Here is a 20,645-nt window from a genome sequence, read left to right as displayed (position 1 = left end):
TAAAAAAGAGTGTAATAATGGCACCCACCTCACTGGTGTGTTATGAGCATCAAACGAAATGATATTTGTAAATATTGGCATAGTGCCTGGCATATAGCAGGCATTTAATAAATGCTCATCCCTCCCTGCTCCTCAACAAATGTGAACAATGAAATGTAAAAGATATATTTTATTGTTTTGTTTGAAGGACTATTCATTCATTTTGAGATACAAATTACAGAATATACAGATTATTATAATAGATTAGCAATGCTTAGTTTTAGCCCCCTGAGTGTCAGGACAGAGGGTAGATTTCCCATCTCAAAATTTAAATGTAGAAAAACTACTAGAGGCACTGTAGTATGAAAGAAGGAAGCAAACAGTCCTTTATTAAGCACATAATTGTGCCAGGCACTGTGCTTTATAAATAGAATTCTGCAATGTAGCCTCCATTATTATCTCATTTTAAAGATAAGGTAACTGTTTATGACTTATTAAACACTTAATAAACTATGATTAAGTGGCTTGCCCAGGGTCATACAGTTAGTAAGAATCTGAGGCTGAATTTGAACTCAGGACATCCTGACTCCAGGTCCGGTACTTTGTCCATTGGTTAATGAAGAGCCAGCTTCGGAATCAGGAAGACCTGGACTCAGGTTGTATCTCTGACGTAATCAGACTATGTGACCAGAGGCGTTCACCTTTCATCTCAGTCTGTGGATTACAAATTGTCACCCTTTAGCGAAGCAGCCAACAGGGCATGGTCTAGCTAAGGGACCATGGGTGTGCATATGCACCCATTTTTGTACATGTTGTCTACCCAATTAGATTGTGAGTTCCTTGAGGCTGCCGACTGTTTTTGCCTTGTTTTTGTGTACTCTCAATATAGCACAGTGTCTATCACACAAAGCGCTCAATAAATGCTTGATGCTTAGCTACATGAATTTATCTGTAATGATGGAGTGAATTTTCACACCAGGAGTTTTCCTAAGACTAAAATCAAAACCAAACAAACAGACAAAAACCTGGACAATCGAGCAGAGAAGTGATTCGGTTAAGCTAAAGCTAATATTGTATTTTCGTATAATCTTCAGTACTCTGATTGCCAAATCTAGAAATCCTGGCTTATATTGATCTATCTACAGTGAAGGTCCTTTAAATGCCATTGTCATGTGGATATAGTGAGTCAATTAGTCAATAGCATTTAATCAACACTTTCTGTGTACCAGGCACTGTACTAAGTGCCAGAGATACAAAGAAAAACAAAAAATAGTCCAGGAGCTCAAGAATCTTATGTAGTAATGGAGAAGACAACATGAGAATAACATGAGACTTACACAGAGTGACCCAAAGGTAATCTCGGAGACCATAATAGCTGGAGGAAATAGGAAAGGCCACCAACAGGAAGACGTGGCATTGGAGCTGAATCTTGAAGGAAGCTAGAAAAACTAAGATGAGGAAGTGATGAGGAAGAGCATTCTGGGCACAGGGGACAGCCATTTACAAATACCTAGCAATGAGAGGTGCAGTGTTGTGTTCAAGGAACAGCCAGTAGAACAGTAGAGATGGATCATAGAGTTTGTGGAGGTGAATAAATTGTCAAAAGATGGGAAAAGTAGGAAGGGGCCAGGTTGTGAAAATCTTTAAATGCCATAAATATTGGTATGAAGTTGTGGTGTTTGAAATAGTAGCCACCATTTAGGATGATTCTCCACTAAATAGAACATATAAGGTCAGATATATAATTGAATTTCTGAATTCCATAAAGTGCAGAATAAGGAATGAGAACAAAGTATCTTTCTCAGCTCTGTCAGATTGGAATATTTTGTTTTGCTATTTTTGTGGGTCCTTGGTCCCATTGGCATACTCTTCGGATGATCCACTCTTTGCTGGTGTGGATTGTAGCCCCCTCTGTGGCTTATTTCTTAGTCCCTGGGATTTTTGTCAATGTCTTCCCATAGAAGACCCACTTCTTGCTGACCATCTTCTGGGTCCACTCAATCTCCAGTTGGGGTCATGAAAAAGACTGACAGGTCAACCCAAAAAAACAATACAGGAATATTGGAAAATAGAGCCTGACACAATAAAGACAACCAGTCCGTAGGCTCTCAGCAACTGTGGAAATTCTTCACGTGCTAATATTATCACTTAGGAATGAGTGGGTTTTTAACACAGGAACAAAATATTCCTGGACACTATCTCAGGAAATAACAAGAAATAAATGTACTTATTAATTCTTTTTAAATGTTTTTTCCAACTAATAAGCATTTATTCTTTCTTCCTCTTACACTGAAAGAAATAGTGAATAAATCTTATTGTTTAGAGAATATATTCATTGCCTCCCTCACCACTTTACATAGGTGGGGGCCTACATAGCCAGAACATCACATATACTATGAGATGTAATTGATATATTGTATGATTTTACTGAACTGTTTTTTCCCCTCTCTCTTCTAATCCTTGTTACAAGGGTTCAATCCCTATACAGAAGAGGCAACTAGGTGGCACAGTGGATAGAGTGCCAGACCTAGGGTAGGAAAGATTTATCTTCCTGAGCTCAAATCTGGCCTCTGTGTGACTCAGGGCAAAGTCACTTAACCTTGTTTGCCTCAGTTTCCTCTTCTGTAAAACAAGCTGGAGGAGGAAATGGCAAACTACTCCGGTATCTTTGCCAAGAAAACCCCAAATGAGGTCGTGAAAAGTCAGACATGACTGAGACTAAAACAGTGACCATGTCTAGAACACAAGAGAGAGAGACATTTAAAAGTATAGCGAAGGGAAGGAGATAAGCATTGACTGAGCACCAAATATTTATTGGGTTGTTTGGTTGCCATGTACTATGCTAAGTGCTTTATAAATATCATCTCATTTGGCTTGAGTGTAGATGCTATAAAAACAAAATAATCAATATCATTTTAAAAAAATGTTCAGTAATTGTAGCAATTAAAATGAGGGTTTTTTTCTGTCAGATTTTAGAAAGCAAGAAATAAAGAAAAGGAATGAATCAGAAATACTTAAGCATGACAAACAATCCCACTTTCCTTCAGAAATTCAGAAAATTTCCAAAGTGCAGCAATCCTTTGGCACGTTGAAATGTGACTGGATTGAATTTTAAAGTAGCAGACATGTCACCGGGAATGAGACATTTCAGGGATCAATACTTAATAAGCACATGAAGCATATTAAACCTTGTCCAGCAGATCTGTGAGCTGGAAAAGGCAGAGAAATTTAGATGTAGTCTTATAATGGGTTGAGTGACATTGCACAGCTCGTAAATTAGGGTGGATGGAAAGAAACTTAGAGATCAATGGGTCCAAACTTCTCATTTTGCAGATGCACAGACTGAGACTTAGAGATATAAAGTCATTTGGTCAAGTAGTAAATAGAAGATGTGGGATTTGACAGGGTAATCACTGATTCCAAATGGACTACCCTTTCAAATGGAGGGGATTACCAGAGCAGAGACAGACTTGAATACAGGTGGTTTAAGACAGTTGCTCTGAATCAGCTGGGCAGGGGAGAGGAATTCAATTCAACACAGATCTATTAAGCACCCACTTTGTAGAAAGCACAGTGAGCCGATAAGGATAGAGATACAAAAGGAAAATAAAAATAGTTCTTGCCCATATGGAGCTTACCTTCTAAGGAAGAGATGCATCATTCATACGCATACGTAAGTGTAAGTGATGTGTGTGTATGACTCATACACAGAATTAATCAATTGCAATGTAGCAGTTTTAAGTAAGTGAGGAAATAGACTGGACTCTGAATGTCAGTATGGTTGAGTTTGGAATTCTTCATTAGGGCTAGATGAGATTATAAGATCATAGATTTAGAGTTGGAAAGGGTTTTAGAGATCACTTATTTCCACCAGCTACGTGGCACAGTGGATAGAGCACTGGACATAGAATCAGGAAGATTCATCTTCATGAGTTCAAATCTGGCCTCAGACACTGACTAGCTATGTGACCCTGGGCAAGTCACTGTAAAATGAACTGGAGAAGGCAAATGTAAACCACTCCAGTATCTCTGCCAAGAAAATACCAAAATGGTGTCACTGATGCTGTAACTGACGTGACTGAAATAACTTAGCAACAAACTTCCCACTCTCTCATTTTACTGATGAAGGAATTGAGGATAAGTAAATTGTTCAATGTTGCACAGCTGGTAAGGATCAGAGTTGGTATTTGAATCCAGGACTTGCTGATTCAGTGCCATTCAGCACTACCCATGAAACCACCCTGTCTTTTTAGATTAGTCTGGGACGTTTTCACTAAGGAGATTGGTCTTGAGTAAAATTTTGGTGGATTGATAAGTTGTCTTTTGGGATGTGAGGCTGAAGGAGTGAGGGGCATCTGGCATGAAGTAACAAAATGTCTTTGGTATTTTAATGAAACCACATGATGAAATAGATAAATCGTTAGTATTTCTGGCCTATGGATCTGATCTGAACTCTACTAATGAAGTTTTTTTTTTTCTCTTTGGTTTAATAACATGTCTGTATATTTCAGCAATACCGTGTATCATCTATAAACCTAAAATAGTAGACTATGAGTTATTCCAGAGGATAATGCAAGTTAGCTTCCATGTACTTCATGAATCCCATCAAGTCTATCCATACCAAGATGTCTTCTCTCCCTTTTATTTCCTTAGCTTGACATTTTTTTCACCCAAAAACCAGAGCAAAATCTGGCGAGGCCAGGCCTAGATTTGTATCTGTTGGATGATGTTTAGCATGCTTCATGTGCTTATTAAGTATTGATCCATGAAATGTCCCATTCCTGGTTACAGGTGAACTGCTTTAAAATTCAGTCCAGTAGTATTTCAGTGTCCCACAGGCTTGCTGTGCTCTAGAAATTTTATAAATTTCTGAAGGGAATTGGGATTATTCATCATGCTTAAGTATTTCTAGGATTTATCCCTTTTCTTTATCTCTTATTTTCTAAATTCTGATAGAAAAGCCCATTTTAATTGAAGATATTTGGGTCCAGAGAAAGAATATTATCCATTTTGGAAAAGATTAAAGTAGGAGAAAAATGTAATAATTATTATAAATGTTTAGCTCATGGTTTTCTTTCTTCTCTCCCATCTTCTTTTTCTTCCTTGCTTCTTCCCTCTCTCCATTCTTTATACTTTACTCTCCTCTTACTTCCTCTACTCTCCTTATTTCCATTCTTTTTTCCCTCCTTCTTTCCCTACTTTCTTTCCTTCCATCATATCTTCTCTCCCTCCATCCTTCCTTCTTTATTTCCTTCCTTCCTTCCTTTATTCCTTCCTTCCTTATTAGGCAACTATTTGAAAGGGAAGAGAAAATGAAATAGAAATGATCTTCCCATGTTACCATGGGGAACAGAGAATAAAGTAAAAGGTAAAGAATGATATATCACGTAGTTTCTCTATTTTTTAATGTGGCTTTTTTAAAAAAATGAATATCATTTATTGTGGTTAGTAAAGATTATCCCAGCAGCTGCATTATTTCAAATTAAGATGAAAATAAGTTGGGAGGTCTATTTTTAATTTATTTTACATTGGAGTACTAAAAGGCTTCCTCTAAACAGGATTGTTTGCTTAACTTCATCAATCTTTGACAATGCAAACACATCTCTGAATTCTCAAGAGAGGCTTCACTGCATTGGCTGCTAGTTAAAATACATATATTTTCACTTTCTTTTTATTTTCTGAGTAGTACATGTAGTTTACATCTCATTAATGTGGCCCAAAGTTGTATAGCAAAGACCTTAGAATAGTTTTAAAAATTTGTGATTAAAGTTTATCCAAAAAAAGTGAAATTTATATTTGAACCTTATTACCTGCTCTTTCAGCTCTCATTTTTCATCCAGTTGGAATGACAAGTCCCCCAGGAATGACAATGTTATCCAATATAGGAACCTAACAATGACATTTCCCTGTTCTACAAGTGGCTTCATTCTTAATTACCTGGTATCATTGTACCAAGATGACAAGAAAGCATTATTTTCTCCCCTGGTGATACAATGAATGGGCTCTTTTTTTCATTCATCTTCTCCATTTGCTTTACAGCTTGTCCCCCAGGGACCTATGGACAAGAGTGTAAGGGTATCTGTAAGTGTCAGAATGGAGGTTCCTGTGACCCTGTAACAGGCCAGTGTCATTGTCCCCCTGGAGTTCATGGGAAGATCTGTGAGGATGGTATGGGATCCTGTCTTTAACTGCAGATGATTTCGGTTTGGGCACCTGAATACTCCTAATAAGAAGCATGTTAATGAATGGCTCGTTCAGCATTCTACCACACAGCTTTTTATCTGAAATTAGGGCTCTGTATTTGTAAAAATCATCTAACCCATTTAAATGACCTGATGGATGATGATGTAATAGAAGGAGTGCTCCAGCTGTGGTCAAGAGGACCTAAACCAGCTCAGACACTTTCTGGCTGTATGGCCATGGCGAGTCAAATCACCTTTCAGAGTCTAATTTTCAGGGGCAGTATAGCATAACGGATATGTGCTGGAATTACAATCAGAAAAATCTCACTTCAAATCTTGCCTCTGGCCCTTAATAAATGGTTACCGATTCACTGATCGTGGGCCGGCAACTTAGCTCCTTAGAGCCACACTTCATTCATCTGTAAAAGAGGTATAATACAAGACATCATTGTATCATAGCTCTATTACAGATGAATGAAGTATAGCTCTAAAGAACTATGAAGGAAGATGTTAACTGCATCCAGAGAAAGAATCGATAAATAAAACTATATATAGAATAATTTTACATATATATATTATATATATATGTCTAATGGTAACCATCTCTAGGGTGGGGGAAAAGAAAAAAAGGAAAAAAAAACCAGAAAGTTACATGATAATTTTATTATATATTTAAAAGGAATAGCAAGTTGTACATAATGCATTTGCAAATTTCATGTGCAATCATTTTTTTTATTCTATGATGTTATGGAAATGCTTGTTTTAGTTCATAAATTAAAAATAATAAATAAATAAATAAAAATAAGACAAATGAATATTTTAAAAAATCAAATATGCAAAAGTTAGAAGGTAACCCAAAAAAGATATGGTAATACTTGTAATACCTAACTTACAGGGTTATGATGCTAAAATTATATCCTGGATATAATATGCTCTTCAAATGCCCGAATGTATCATTACTAGTGATAGACGACTTGTGCCCAACCTGTTGCCCTGAGCGTTCTGAGCTTTTATTGGTCTGATCAACCACAGTCAGACACATTGTAACTTGACTCTAACATAGTGATGTCATTTTGCTCCTCTTCGAGAACAAAGGACAACCACCATATCATTAATACTCATGTAACCTGGACAAGTCATTTAGCATCTTTGAGTCACAATTTCATTATCCACTTAACAAACAGAGAGAGCTAATACTCACTTATCTGATCTGATCTGATCCCAGGTACCAACAGTATCAATTCACTTTAATACACTCCACTGAATGCCAAAGGAAGAACCAAGGAAACACTAAGCAACACTCTCTGGTTTTTTAAAGAGCTTGCTATCTCTGTTCTACAAGCCTGCCCCATCCTACATAACAGGTGTCATGCGATTAGTGTGAGATGTGATATATATGGCTTTATCTAATTCATGTCCTCAGAACCCCTACCACACATACACATGGAGACTGGACTCTGCCCTTTATTGTTACATTTCAGGGGATATTAATCAAATGAACAGGGCATAATGGAGTCAAGCACACAAGTGTGGATTGACAAATTAAAGTTCATTTCTCATGATCAATAAACCAACATGAATAAAATCAAATATATTAAATCATTCACTAATTGTGAATTTCCACATTTCCTCCAAAAGTAGACATCCCCAAACTAATCTAAGAGATTCGGTAATTTAAGAACCCAGTCATTTAAGAAAAGTTAGAAGTTCAATGCTTGGGACTCAAATCTTTCAGTACCATTGTTACAGGGATCCAGCTATCTACACTCTCTTGGACCCTCCTCACCACTGATCCTACTGATTGTCCCATCAAGTTTCTACATCATTGAGTACAGTGGATATGAGACCCAAAAAGGCATGACCAATCAAGGGCTCTCAGTTGTGTCCAGGAACCAGAGAGAAACACACAGGCACCCTAATGCCATTATTTCCTTTATTCATTTCTTCCCAAAATTAACATGCTGGTAAAAGTCAATAATCTCTCACCCATGTACATACCTCTGGACTGATCCTGATTCCCTCATTCTCCAGTTCTTTCCATGTATGAACAGCTAAAATTCTACTGGTGCTCTCATTCTCCGAAAGCATCTATCAAAAATTGGAATTATGACCCTACTTCATAGATTTGTTTTGAGAAGAGTGCTTTATAAACCTGAAGACATTATGAAGTATGAATTATGATTTTTAGCATTTTAGCATCATTACAATAAACATCAGGGTATTGAAGTATTCAAATGCAGATACCCACTTCACCCATCTCTATTTAAAAAAAAATATATAATTTTGCACATAGACCAATGCTTTCTTTGTATGTCCTCACCCCATCTAGGATGTCCTAAAGGATTCTTTGGAAAGGATTGCAAAAAGAAATGTATGTGTGCCCACAACAGCTATTGCCACAGGGTCTATGGAGTTTGTCTATGTGATCCAGGACTCTATGGTCGGTTCTGCCATCTGAGTAAGTCACATTCATTTATTTGTCCAATCTCCGTGCATAAAATAAAGACTCAGAAAGATGAATGTGCTTAGTTCCATCCCAAAAGGATATAGTCATTTTATTTCTTACAAAGACAAGAAAAATATTGTTGAGACGATTATTTTCTGGTATCCTTTACAGATACCTTATAGAGCATAGAGAATGGAACTGAGTACGGTCTTCCTTCAAGGGAATGTTAATACTTCCTCTAGCAACACCTGACTCATGCTTCATGAAAACCTATCTATGATTTCAACATTTTCCTTTGGAGGACTCATGGGAAAATATGTGAATGAGCACAAAAATATGTTTACATAGCTTGCAAATTTTCTTTGTTAACTTTTGTGTCATATTTGGGTAGTTGGGATTTTTTGTTACCTCTTTCAAGAAGACTTGTCCAGAACAATATAGAGGGGATTTTCCTTCAGGTATGGGTTAGGATCAGATGACTACTGAAGTCTTCTCAAAATCAAAGCTTATGCAATTCTGTAACACATAACACCTCTACATTTCTAAAAAACATAGGAAGAGGTAACTGAAACAGGATCAGGATATTTATATGTTGTTGTGATACATCGAGTTTCCTCTAAGAAGTTCATAATACTTCTTTAGAAGTAAATACTTTTTTAAAGTATTAAAGGCTTTCAAAGATGGAAAGTTTTCCATAATAGGGTCCCAGTCAATCTCTTCTCTTTGCATATTGGCTCTGAATACTAACCTTGTTCAGGTCTCAGGAAAACACAATCAAAATGTTTCAGTCTGTTATTTTTAGAAACATTGCTAAGGAACTGGTTCCAGCCTTTACTCTCCCATTCTAAAGCTGTCCCCAAGCTATTGCATATACAACCAGATATTTTTTAAGATGTAGAATTGAATGTTTCAGTCATGAGACAAATACCAGTAAAGGCAACTCCTGTGTCTTTCATTATTTGTCGAAATAATCATATAATTTGGGATGGTCAAACTGTTCCACCATATTCCACCTGATAGCTCTTTCATCTTCCCTGTTCAAAACACAACACCGTGATTTTCCTGTTGACCACCGAGTCTCCATGTTTTCCTAGATTTCCATCATTTCTCCATTTCATGGAGAAAGTCAGAGAATAGGCCTAGCAGAGCAACTCTGGCTTATAGTCAGAAAGGGGGAAATTTCTATTCAAGGAAGAAAGCAGTAGAAGGGAAAATCCTGGAAGTTAGTGGGTTTGAGAATACCACCCGAATGAATATGGAGGGAAAGGTGACAATAGCATCTCAACTGTCTTTTTGTGTTATCTCTTCTAATGTTCCATTAGCGAGGATGAAGTGTTAACTCTACCAACTTTTCTATCAAATTGGTTTGATATGCCAAGACTCATGTGGGCATTTGGTGTCCTTGAGGGTGGAGAAAGAGCCTCCATTTGCTGAGATTCTCTTCCCTCCCCCCTCTGCCCTCACCTATTAATGAAGGGAAAGTACATTCATATTCATACCATATTATAGATACCAAGATGTCTTTTGGAAAGAGGATTGAATTATGGTAAGCAGCTGCTCTGGGAAAGAACCAAATATGTGTTTACCAAATACAAAGGTAGGACCCTTCCCAATTAGGACTTTCATGCTGACTTCTATCCCTGAAACTCAACAGCAATGGAAAAAAGACTGAGGGAAACACAAGCTCAGTTTACCCAAGATGTGGCCAAGATAATGCTTCATCCCAAAGAATACCTTTTCGAGATACACAGTATGTAAAATTACTTTGGATGACGATATAATGAATGGGACTCAAACAATGGCTACTCTTCCCACTGAAGCTTGTCCATCATCTCCATGCTGCTGTGGAATGAATATGGCCCCGTGCTTTTCCACCTTGCCCTTAAAGAATTCTAATGACAGGCACCCATTGAGCATGCTGAGCTGGAATTGCAATCCCAGTGGCACTAAAGCTTTTGAAGTAGTTCCGGCTTCACTGTTCACATCAGGTTGCCAAAAAGAAAATGAATTGCCTGATTTGAAAAGACATTTTTCCCTATTGTTTTTGGCAGATAGGATGATCCCCTTGTTTTTTCCCCCTATAATCAGGCACTGCAGAGCGTCAGGCCTGTGTGCTAACAATTTAAACTAGGGAAAACTGAGTTTGCAGGTGACCAATTTGCTTCAATCTGCTTGCAGCCTGTCCCAAGGGAGCCTATGGAGCTGGCTGCTCTTCCGAATGTCAGTGTATGGAGGAAAACACCCTGGAATGCGATGCCAAAAATGGTTCATGCACCTGCAAATCTGGTTACCAAGGCAACAGATGCCAGGAAGGTATAATCCGATGACCACTTCCTTTCTTCTCAGTATTAACATTGCTTTACATTTTGTCAAACACCCCATGGTCACTTATTTGTTAATTTGCTGGTGGCCCCAGGAGGTAAGTGTGCATCATTAATCCCCCATGTGCAGGTGAAGAAATGGGACATGGAGAAATGGACTAATTACCCTCATCTTCACAGTCTCTGGTGTTAGGCAGCACTGAGTAAGCCTTAGCAATGCAAGAAAGATCAAATTTCAGGGTATCTCACACTAAGAAGATTAAGGTGAGCCAATCACTCCATTGTATACTAAGTAGTTAAGAGAACCCAGAGCTGGTAACCATCTGGTTACTCTGAAAAACCATTTCTCTAATGGAAAGAACGTCCATTCCAGCAGACCTGAGTCACAGACTTCCAACTAGAGGAGGAGAATGATATGGTCAGGATAATTGTTCTTTCTGAAACATGCATCTGTTACATAAATGCCTTGCGATCAAAGTACATAGAGAATATTGGACAGAGAACTAGTCAAAATGGTCTGAAGTCATGTGCAGTGTTCTGGGACAACGGAATTTGATTTTAACAATGGGTCTTGGAAAGTCAGAGGATCTGAGTCTGAGTTCTTGATCATTTCATCCTGACCTCGTTGACTGGCCAAGTCATTTACTTAACCTGTCTCATTCATAAGAAGAGGAGATTTGGCCCAATCATCTCTAATGCTCCTTCCATCTTCTTTTCATGGGTGAGGGATATCCCTTTGTACATGGAGAGCATGCCCTCTAGTATATTAGAGACATAAATAGGTTCTAGATACTTGGTTTCATTGGGTATAAGGGCAACACCCTTTTCCAAGAAGACTAATGGTCTTAGAAAAACATCTGGGACCCTACAAGGTTAAATGACCTGCCCAGAGTCACACAGCCTGTATTTGTCAGAGGCAAGACTTGAACTGGGGGCATTTCTATAATGTTGTGTGGAAAAGGGCTTTAAAGGAGGGATTTATAAAACCAAAGGATCATGGATTTAGAGCTGGAAGGGACCTCATAGCCCATGGAGCCCAACCCTCTCATTTTACAGAATAGGAAACTGAGCCCCAGAAAGGTTAAATAAGTTGCCCAGGGTGACATAGGTAATAAATAGTAGATTAAGGATTCAAAATCAGGTTCCCCAACTCCAAATCTTGCATACTTTCAACTGTACCAAAATGGTTTAATGCGTTGCCTTTTATATGTCAGCTAGGTGGAGCCCTGGCGCATAGAACACTGAGCCTAGAGTCCAAAAGACCTGAGTTCCAGTGTGAACTCAGATACTTACTAGCAGTGTGACCCTGTATGAGTCATTTAACTTCTGCTTGCCTTAGTTTTCTCATCTATAAAATGGGGAAAACAACAGCTCCCCACCTCCCAGTGTTGTTGTAAGGATCAAAAAGATGGTTATTGTAAATTGTTTCACATGGTGCTTGAATGTTAACAGCTGCTGTTATTATTATTAATTATTATTATTCACTGGGGCCAATTTTTTCAAACTTCAGATAGCCAGAGTGTCTTTTAGGAGATAAATGGGGAGTAGGAAGTGTATTTCTGCCTTTAGGCCTATGTCTAGTCTGTGGGCTCATTTCTGAAAGTTGCCTTGAATGTCTTTAAATAAGACGTAATAATATGAGAGACTCATGTCTCTCTTAAAATAATTTAACCTTTGGCTGGATTCCAAAGAATGCCTACCAAATGTTCATGGTCCTGCATGCAAATTGCCATGTTCCTGCTCTGAGTTGCCCTATGACCATATAACTGGAGAAAGCCCACAGCAATGCCCACAGGGGTTCCATGGAGACAGGTGCCACTTAGGTGAATCACAATTGATAGAACCCTGGAAGAAATTGGTTCAAATCCCACTTCAGGCCTATCAGCTGCGTAACTCTAGGAAAACCACTTAATCTCTCTGAGCCTCAGTCTCCTTTTCCATAAAAATGGGGATAATAATGTGTACTCCACATCATCATTATGAGGTTCAAATGGGATTATGTATGTAAAGTGTTTTGTAAGCCATAGAATGCTCTCTAAATTTGAAGTATGATCATTAGCTAAGAAAATTTATAGTGTATAAATATAGATGGCATAGTGTACAAAAAACCAATTTGGCCTGCAAGTACTGTCTCTAACCCACACTGGTTGTATGTCCCTGGGCAAGTCACTTTATTTCTCAGTCACCCCAGGCAATCCCTCCCCAATATGCCTCTGTGTACATTCCATATACACATGCCACCATGCACACATACACACATTTATGTACATATTACTTGATAACCAAAACTTATCTATTTTTTTTCCAAGGAGACAGGGAAAACAAGGTCAGTGAAGAGAAGTTAGAAAAAATAAATTTCTAACACTTAGAATCTACATTTGCTATGAGGCCCTGAACCAATGACTTAACCTTCTAATGCTAGGAATTGGTTCCCAGGCATGAGAGACTGTTTTCCCAGTGGTGAAATCATACTTTGGAAGAAAAGGGATGGGAGGTGGAAACCATACCCCTAGGTAAATATAATTTATTCTGATAACATTTCCTTAAAATAGCTGCTGAATAAACAAGACTAAAAGCTACCTCTACTATTCCCACTGTGATAGAAAAGAAGTTGAAGGTCTATGTAAATCAGCCAAGTAGAGAGGTCACTGTAATCTCTGGAAAACATATTATTTTTCAATCAGATAACTTTGCCCAATTCTGATATTTTTGTCTCACCACAAAATGAAATTATAAATAAGACTGGCACTAGTGAATGAGTCAGCCATGATTGGCAGCTGAAATCAAGGAGAAAGGGGCTATTGAAGAGTTTTTACCTGATGAAAACCAGGTCTTGCTGTTTTCTTGGGGGTTATATGCATTTTTTAAGAAATAAAATAACCTTATCATTCTAAGCCTCAGAGATCCCTCTAAAATTCTGAAGGTAGAAACCGGTGTCTCTCCCTCTCACGTATTGTTAATTAAAGATCTCAAATTGTTTCAGGGACACTAATGAAACAGAGCTTTCCATCAGCACCACTCGGGTTGGTAAGCGCTGTCACAAATTACTTTGAACAGCAGAATATCCTGTTTCCTCCACCTATCTATTAGATGACAAAAAAACAATCAATGGCCTGGCCTTGTTTGCCACAGCATGTAGCCCAGGATATTTTGGGCTGACTGTAATCAAAACTGTGGCTGCAGACGGGCACCTTGTGATACAGGGACAGTCCAATGTCAACATCAGGATGGCAAAGTTGGACTTTCCTTAGATGAAGGTGGGTCTCATGCTGCTCAGCTTGGGAGCTCTGCGCATTTCACGTACAGAATTGGGGGGCCCTTTTCTGAAAAGCCAGTTAAGTTTTGGAGAGATACTGAATGGGCAGGGCTGGACGTAGCATAATTAGATTTATTTGGAAGCATGTATAGCTAAGGTCCATCACCAAAGGATTTTGTTGGCTCGAGGCTCCCTTACTGCCATCTTTCCCCACCTAGGAATTGCTTCCATTGGGATTCTAATTCAGGTGAAGATGTTGGTTATAAAAATAGCAATAACGACAGAAAACCCAGTTGATTGGTCTCAATTTCCTTGTATGTAAAACGATGGGTAGTCTGAACTACATGGCCTCTGATTTCCCTTTCATCTCTTCCATCTCCTGTTAATTCATGACAGAAAGAACCATCCAGTCTGGCAGCCCATCATTTCTCTGCCCAAGGCACCTATATTTAATGATCCTATCACAGATATCATTTTATGGTGGCAGTCTCTAGGGTCTGAGGACCCCCTGAACTCTCAAAAGCAACCAGGACCAGTAAAACAATCCCATAGCCAGCCACCCCACTACCCTGGGGCCACTTCCCAAATTGTTTCCTGAGCTTCTGTCCCAAATTAAATTAGATTTTAAGTTCTTCTATTCAAGTCTTCCCTGAGATAGCTATCAAAATTGTTTCCATTGGTAGTGTTAAGAAACCACTTTTTTAAAAGGTATTTTCAGCAAAAAATATCAGTTTCTGTATCTGTTTTTCCAAAGTGACAAGATATAGTAGCATGTTGATTTCTGCAGGGAATTTGGAAGGGAAAAGCTAGAAATCCTTAGAGATTGCAAGAATGTTTTTTCTTCCCTCCTCAGATTTCAACATGCTGAGATGCACATGCATTTATGGTGTTATATAAACATATATACCTATTACCATATATTATTTTACTTGTTGCTATGTGTATATGTGTGTGTGTATGTATATCTTCCAATTCCCTCAAGCCATAGCAGAAATTTGTGCTTATCTTGAGATTATAACACAAATTTGCACTCCTTTTACCTTTCTTTTTATTTTTCAAGACTGCTCCCAAAGGCTCTGGGGAGCTGAGTACCAACTCTCCTGCAGGAACTTTGAAAATGGAGGTCAGTGCAACAAAGAGACTAGGATTTGTGACTGTCTTCCAGGACACACTGGAAAATTCCCTTCTCCCCTAAGCCATCAAAATGGACAGGCCCACCAAAGAAAGTCAAAAGAGACATCAACCTTATAATTGATTTAAAAAAAAAAACTTTTCTGTTGTTTTATGAGCTGCTGCTATGATAGGGTATACTAATTAGGTTGTAGTGGGAGACACTTGAAAGAACTTTCTAGCCCGCATTTATGGTTCTTTTCGGAAAAAAGATGTTAGACTAATAAAAAGTAATGAGGTAAACAAAGAAGGTGCCGAAAAGAGTGAAAACATAATACCTCTATCTTCTTTTCTGGTGGACAGCCTGATAAATCAATGGAAAGCCTAGCTGGGCACCATCTTGTTGCTGAATAGGCTTCAGTTTAATTCTGAAGGCGGTGGGAACATAAGAAGCCTTAGGACATGTAAAAGAGACAGATCAGCCTACCCCTCCCCCAATTAGTGGTTAGAGAGTATGGCTTAACAATCAGAGAGTTGGGCTCTGAATCAGAAAGATCTAGGTTTGGGTCCTTCCTCTCACCCATGCAGACTTCCTGGGCAAGTCACTTAACTTCAACAGTACTCGAGGCCATGTTCAAGATTACAAGTTATGGATATAGTGTTGAATTACCCTAGTAGAGGTAGTTTGCTTATTAGGACCTAATTGTCCCAAAGAAACCACAGGCCTGGTCCCATCCCATCCCAATTAGTGGTCGCATTCCAATAAAAGTAAAAAGTATGGTAGCAAGGCCATTGTATCTACATTTAAAAGCTTTGGGTCCAAATACTGCCTCTGGCCTTGGATAATTTACTGAATTTGGCCTCAGTTTTCTCATATCTATAAAATGAGAGGGGGGACAGAGGAGACAGGGCGTCCTCAGACCCTAGGTGGCGCAGTGGATAGAGTGCTGGGCCTGAAGTCAAGAAGACCTGAGTTCAAATCTGGCCCTAGATACTTACTAGCTGTGTGACTCTGGGCAAGTCACTTAACTTCCTTTTGCCTTAATCCACTGGAGACTGAAATGGAAAAACCACTCCAGTAACTTCGCCAAGAAAACTTCAAAGACAGTACTGGTGTGCTATGACCTATAAGGTCACAAAGAGGCAGACACAGCTGAATGACTGAACAACAACAACAACAACAAAAACTGGTTGGACTCTGAGATCGTTCCAAGCTCTGGAGCTACGAGCCTATAAGCACACGAACAAGTATTTGTGATGTGTCTCCGGTGGACAGAGCGTTGTGTTAGGAGCCAAGTGCTGTAGGAGGGAGGGGAAAGGGGAGTTGCGAAGTTGAGATAATTCCATTTAATTCAACAAATATTTCTTAAATGTCTAGGTGCTAGGAATGTGACAAAAATGACAGAGATCCTGTCCTTAAGGAACTTACATTCTTCAGGGAAATATACATCTATATAACATCCATACAATTAAGAAAATAGAAAATCATAGCAAAAAATTTTCAAGAGAAATCATGCTGATAATTAGGACGGAGAGAAGAAGTCAGGAAAGCTCTTGAGTAAGAGCTAGAACCTGGGGCAGCTAGGTGGCACAGTGGATAGGGCACCGGCCCTGGATTCAGGAGGACCTGAGTTCAAATCCGGCCTCAGACACATAACACTTACTAGCTGTGTGACCCTGGGCAAGTCACTTAACCCCATTGCCTAGCCAAAAAAAAAAAAAAAAAGAGGTAGAACCTGAGATAGGCTTTGAAAAAAATATGCAGGATGAGAAGAAACAACAGAGGCAGCTTTCTAGAGAGAGAATTCGTTTTGGACATGGATAACCCATTGTGCCAACATATGGAGGTGGATGATCAAGATGATGATTATGCATCTGAAAAGATGAAGCTGAAGAGGAAGGAGAAAAAGGAGAAGGAAAAAGGGGAAGAGTAGTAAAAGAAAGAACATAAGAGGCTTCTTTAGTGTTATTAGGGCTTGCAGAATTTCTTTTTTTTTAATGCTTCCTTTAGTATTTTACTTTTCCCACGTAAAAACAATTTTTAACATTTTTTTTAAAATTTTGAGTTCCAAATTCTCTCCCTTCCCCCTCAAACCCCCCCCACTGAGAAGGCAAGCAATTCGATATAGGTTATACATGCAAAACATTTCCATAATATTCATGTTGTGAAGGAAAACGTAGACAAAAAAAAACCCTCAAGAAAAATAAAGAAAATTTTAAAAAAGTATGCTTCAATCTGTACTCATACCCCAACAGTTCTTTGTCTGGGGACGGATAGCATTTTTCATCCTAAATCCTTCATTGTTCTCTTGGATCATTGTATTGTTGAGAATAGCTAAGTCATTCACAGCTGATCATCTTACAATATTGCTGTTACTTTGTACTCAGTATGTTTCACTTTGCATCAGCTCATATAAGTCTTCACAGGTTTTTCTGAGAGCATCCTGCTCATGGCTTGCAGGATTCTTACAGACATTACCTAATTTGTTCCTCTTCCCCATGAGGTAGATAGTATAATGCCCATTTTTCTTTTTCTTTTTTTTCTTTTTTGCTAAGTCTTTTATTCATTTTAAACTTAAATACAAAATGAGAAAAGAAAGAAAGAATATTGCCATGTACACAGCAGAACATATCTTATATTAATGTTAATTTTTAACTCTTCCCGCTCCATTTTTCTGATGAAGAAAATGAAGCCCAAGGAATTTAAATGTCTTTTTTATGCTGACACAGCAAGTGTGTCGTATATGTACTACAACTAGCAAGTCAGTTTGACTAGAATAAGCAAAAAAATGAAAGTAAATAATGTGAAATACATAGAAAAGAGAGCTGGGTGCCAGATTGTAAGGGGGGATTTGCATGCCAACCTGGATTTTAGACTATTGGTAATAGGGCGATAGATGATTTTTTAATAGACAGGCGACTTGATTAACTTTGTATTTTAAAATTAAGAATTTGAGACCTGTGAAGGTAAATTGGAAAAGGTAGGGACAGAGGGGAAGCAGGATAACCAATTGGAAGGCTATTACAGTAGTCCAAATAAGAGGTAATGTTGGCCTGAAGTAAGCTAGAGGCTATGTGATTGTAGAGAAAAATGTTAGAAGATAGGATTGACAAGATTTGGAAACTGATTTTATGTGGGGATGGAAGATGAGGGAAGAACGAAAGATTCCAAATGCTTAAGCCTAGAAGACTAATAAGATGGTGGCATCCTCACCCAAAATGGGCAAACTTGGAAGAGGAATGGGCTTGAGCAGAAATATAACTAAAAGTTATTTGGGACATACTGAGTTTGAGATGTCCTGTAATTCCCCTCCTTAAGGAGCTTACTGTCTAGAAAGCCTGGCTACTGAAGGCGGCAAAGCATTGGCCATTGACCATAGATTAAACTGTGAATTGAGTTTTCTGTGCCAGTTATCATTTAAAAACAAACCTACATATATGGTATTGGGGCACTTTGCTAGTGATTTGATCATATTTGAAAGGGTACAATGTTTGCCCCAAGGATAGACCTCAACCTAGATTGATAGGTTACTTAATACGTGCTCAATCATATATTTGGTTTTTGTTTTTTTGTTTTTTGTGTAGGTAACTAAATGATTTGAGTTTGTATCTGTCATTCTGGCCCTGTTGACAAGCACTTAGAACAGAGTAAAAGTCATCCAGACCTATAATTAGCCCCCCTGATATTTTTCAACTTTGCTTGCTTTTTCAAACTCATCTTTTAAGGAAACTTAAAGGTACAAATTTCCATGTGTCAAAGGTATTAGAGTTAGCTTTCAACAGTGAAGATACATATCCTAGGGTGGGACTCTTAGTGGTATGGGGAAAAATATTAAATAGGCTCAACTTTTCAGTAACCGTATCTTAACTGCATTCTGAGTGTTGTGTGATGCAAACATTTTGTTGATGGCATTATTAAGGAGAATACAGGTCCTACTGATTTTTAAAATATCAATAAAAACAGGTTTGTGTATTCTCTCCCATTCTCACGGCTTAAAGCATATTTCACAATGGTTGTTCATAATTATAAAATACTTTAAAATTTGCCAAATGCTTTGCACAAATTATCCCATTTGACTCTAGAAACAACGCTGAGAGGTAGATGTTATTAACATTCCCATTTTACAGATCAGGGAACTGAGACTAAGAGAAGTAAAGTAACTTGCCTAAAAGTTAATAGTGCCCAGAATCATGCAGCTTGTTTGTGGTGTGGAATGCAAACTCCAATTTCCTAGACTCCAATCCAGCATGCTTATCCATTACTCCAGCCTGCTCCCCTAGCCCAATCCTTCACAACTGTCCTAAGAGAGAAGTGGTAATAAGCAATATGGTCTTAATTTATCAATAACAAAATTGCACCCCCTTACAAATATATTTCCATCCCTACAGGCCAGAAAGAGATTTTACGGTCTCCAAATCTAACTTGTGTACAGAATGGATCTTTCAAAAATTCAAGTTACATGTTTATATCTGCATTTATAGACACACACACACACACACACACACACACACACACGCATACACACACACAAGTTCTGTAATCACCATAATGTGATACTTAGAAAAATGAATGAGTCTAAACTATCAGACTGATTTAAAATACATCGTGCATAACTCACCAAGAATGCACGCAGCATTTTAAAAGAGGCCTCTATTTGGTGATAGCACATAGTATTTTTCTAAACATCCTGATATGATGCTTACATAATTTAAAAACCTAGTTATGCTGCATAATGAACTGTAAAAAAAAAAACTGATGGGTTATAAGGGATAATATGTTTTAGCATAGAGAACAGATGAAAAGCAGCTCCGGAAGACATTGGCTTTTACATAAACACTAGTGTTCCAAAGATAGAAATAGAAAGATTTGGGGAAGGGGAAAAACGGGGAAGAATCTTCCCAGAGAGGGAAATCCATGGGGTACAAATGGTCCTTTGGAGAGAGGGACAAAGGTTTAACTGAGACATCTCTAAATAATAGCACTTTCCGTTGCCCCAGTGTGCCTTTGGAAATATCATTAAAAAAAAAAAACAAACACTAACAACAATAAGCTATGTCAAGTCTATAGTTTGATGTATGGCTGTTACCTCTAGTTTAGTTTTCTGTGGCCATAGAAAACTGAAAAGGCAGAGTGGATCAAGAGTCAGTCACCGGACCAGGAAGACCTGGTACAAATTCCACTTCTGACACCTACAAATTTACCCTCTGTGTCCTAGACAACTTTCTAAAACATAAATCCCTTGTTGGGAAGTCTCTATACCAATGAGATCACAAGTTTATTCCCAAAAATGACAAAGGAAGGAAAGAAAGAAAGAAGGAAGGAAGGAAGGAAGGAAGGAAGGAAGGAAGGA

General features: G+C 38.3%; 1 protein-coding gene across 1 annotated transcript in view; it reads left to right on the top strand.

The window, feature by feature from the left end:
- LOC114053209 (EGF-like and EMI domain-containing protein 1) overlaps positions 1-20,645 on the top strand; it is a 726,964-nt gene that overhangs the window by 578,650 nt on the left and 127,669 nt on the right. Inside the window, exons 14-16 of the mRNA XM_027876127.1 lie at positions 6,019-6,147; positions 8,491-8,619; positions 10,786-10,920. Of these exons, the coding sequence (XP_027731928.1) occupies positions 6,019-6,147; positions 8,491-8,619; positions 10,786-10,920 (393 nt within the window). The remainder of the gene's footprint in view (positions 1-6,018; positions 6,148-8,490; positions 8,620-10,785; positions 10,921-20,645) is intronic.

Source organism: Vombatus ursinus, unplaced genomic scaffold (genome assembly GCF_900497805.2).
Source record: "Vombatus ursinus unplaced genomic scaffold, bare-nosed wombat genome assembly UNPS02014810.1, whole genome shotgun sequence".
Taxonomy (NCBI): domain Eukaryota; kingdom Metazoa; phylum Chordata; class Mammalia; order Diprotodontia; family Vombatidae; genus Vombatus; species Vombatus ursinus.
This window is presented reverse-complemented; position numbering and strand designations above follow the sequence as displayed.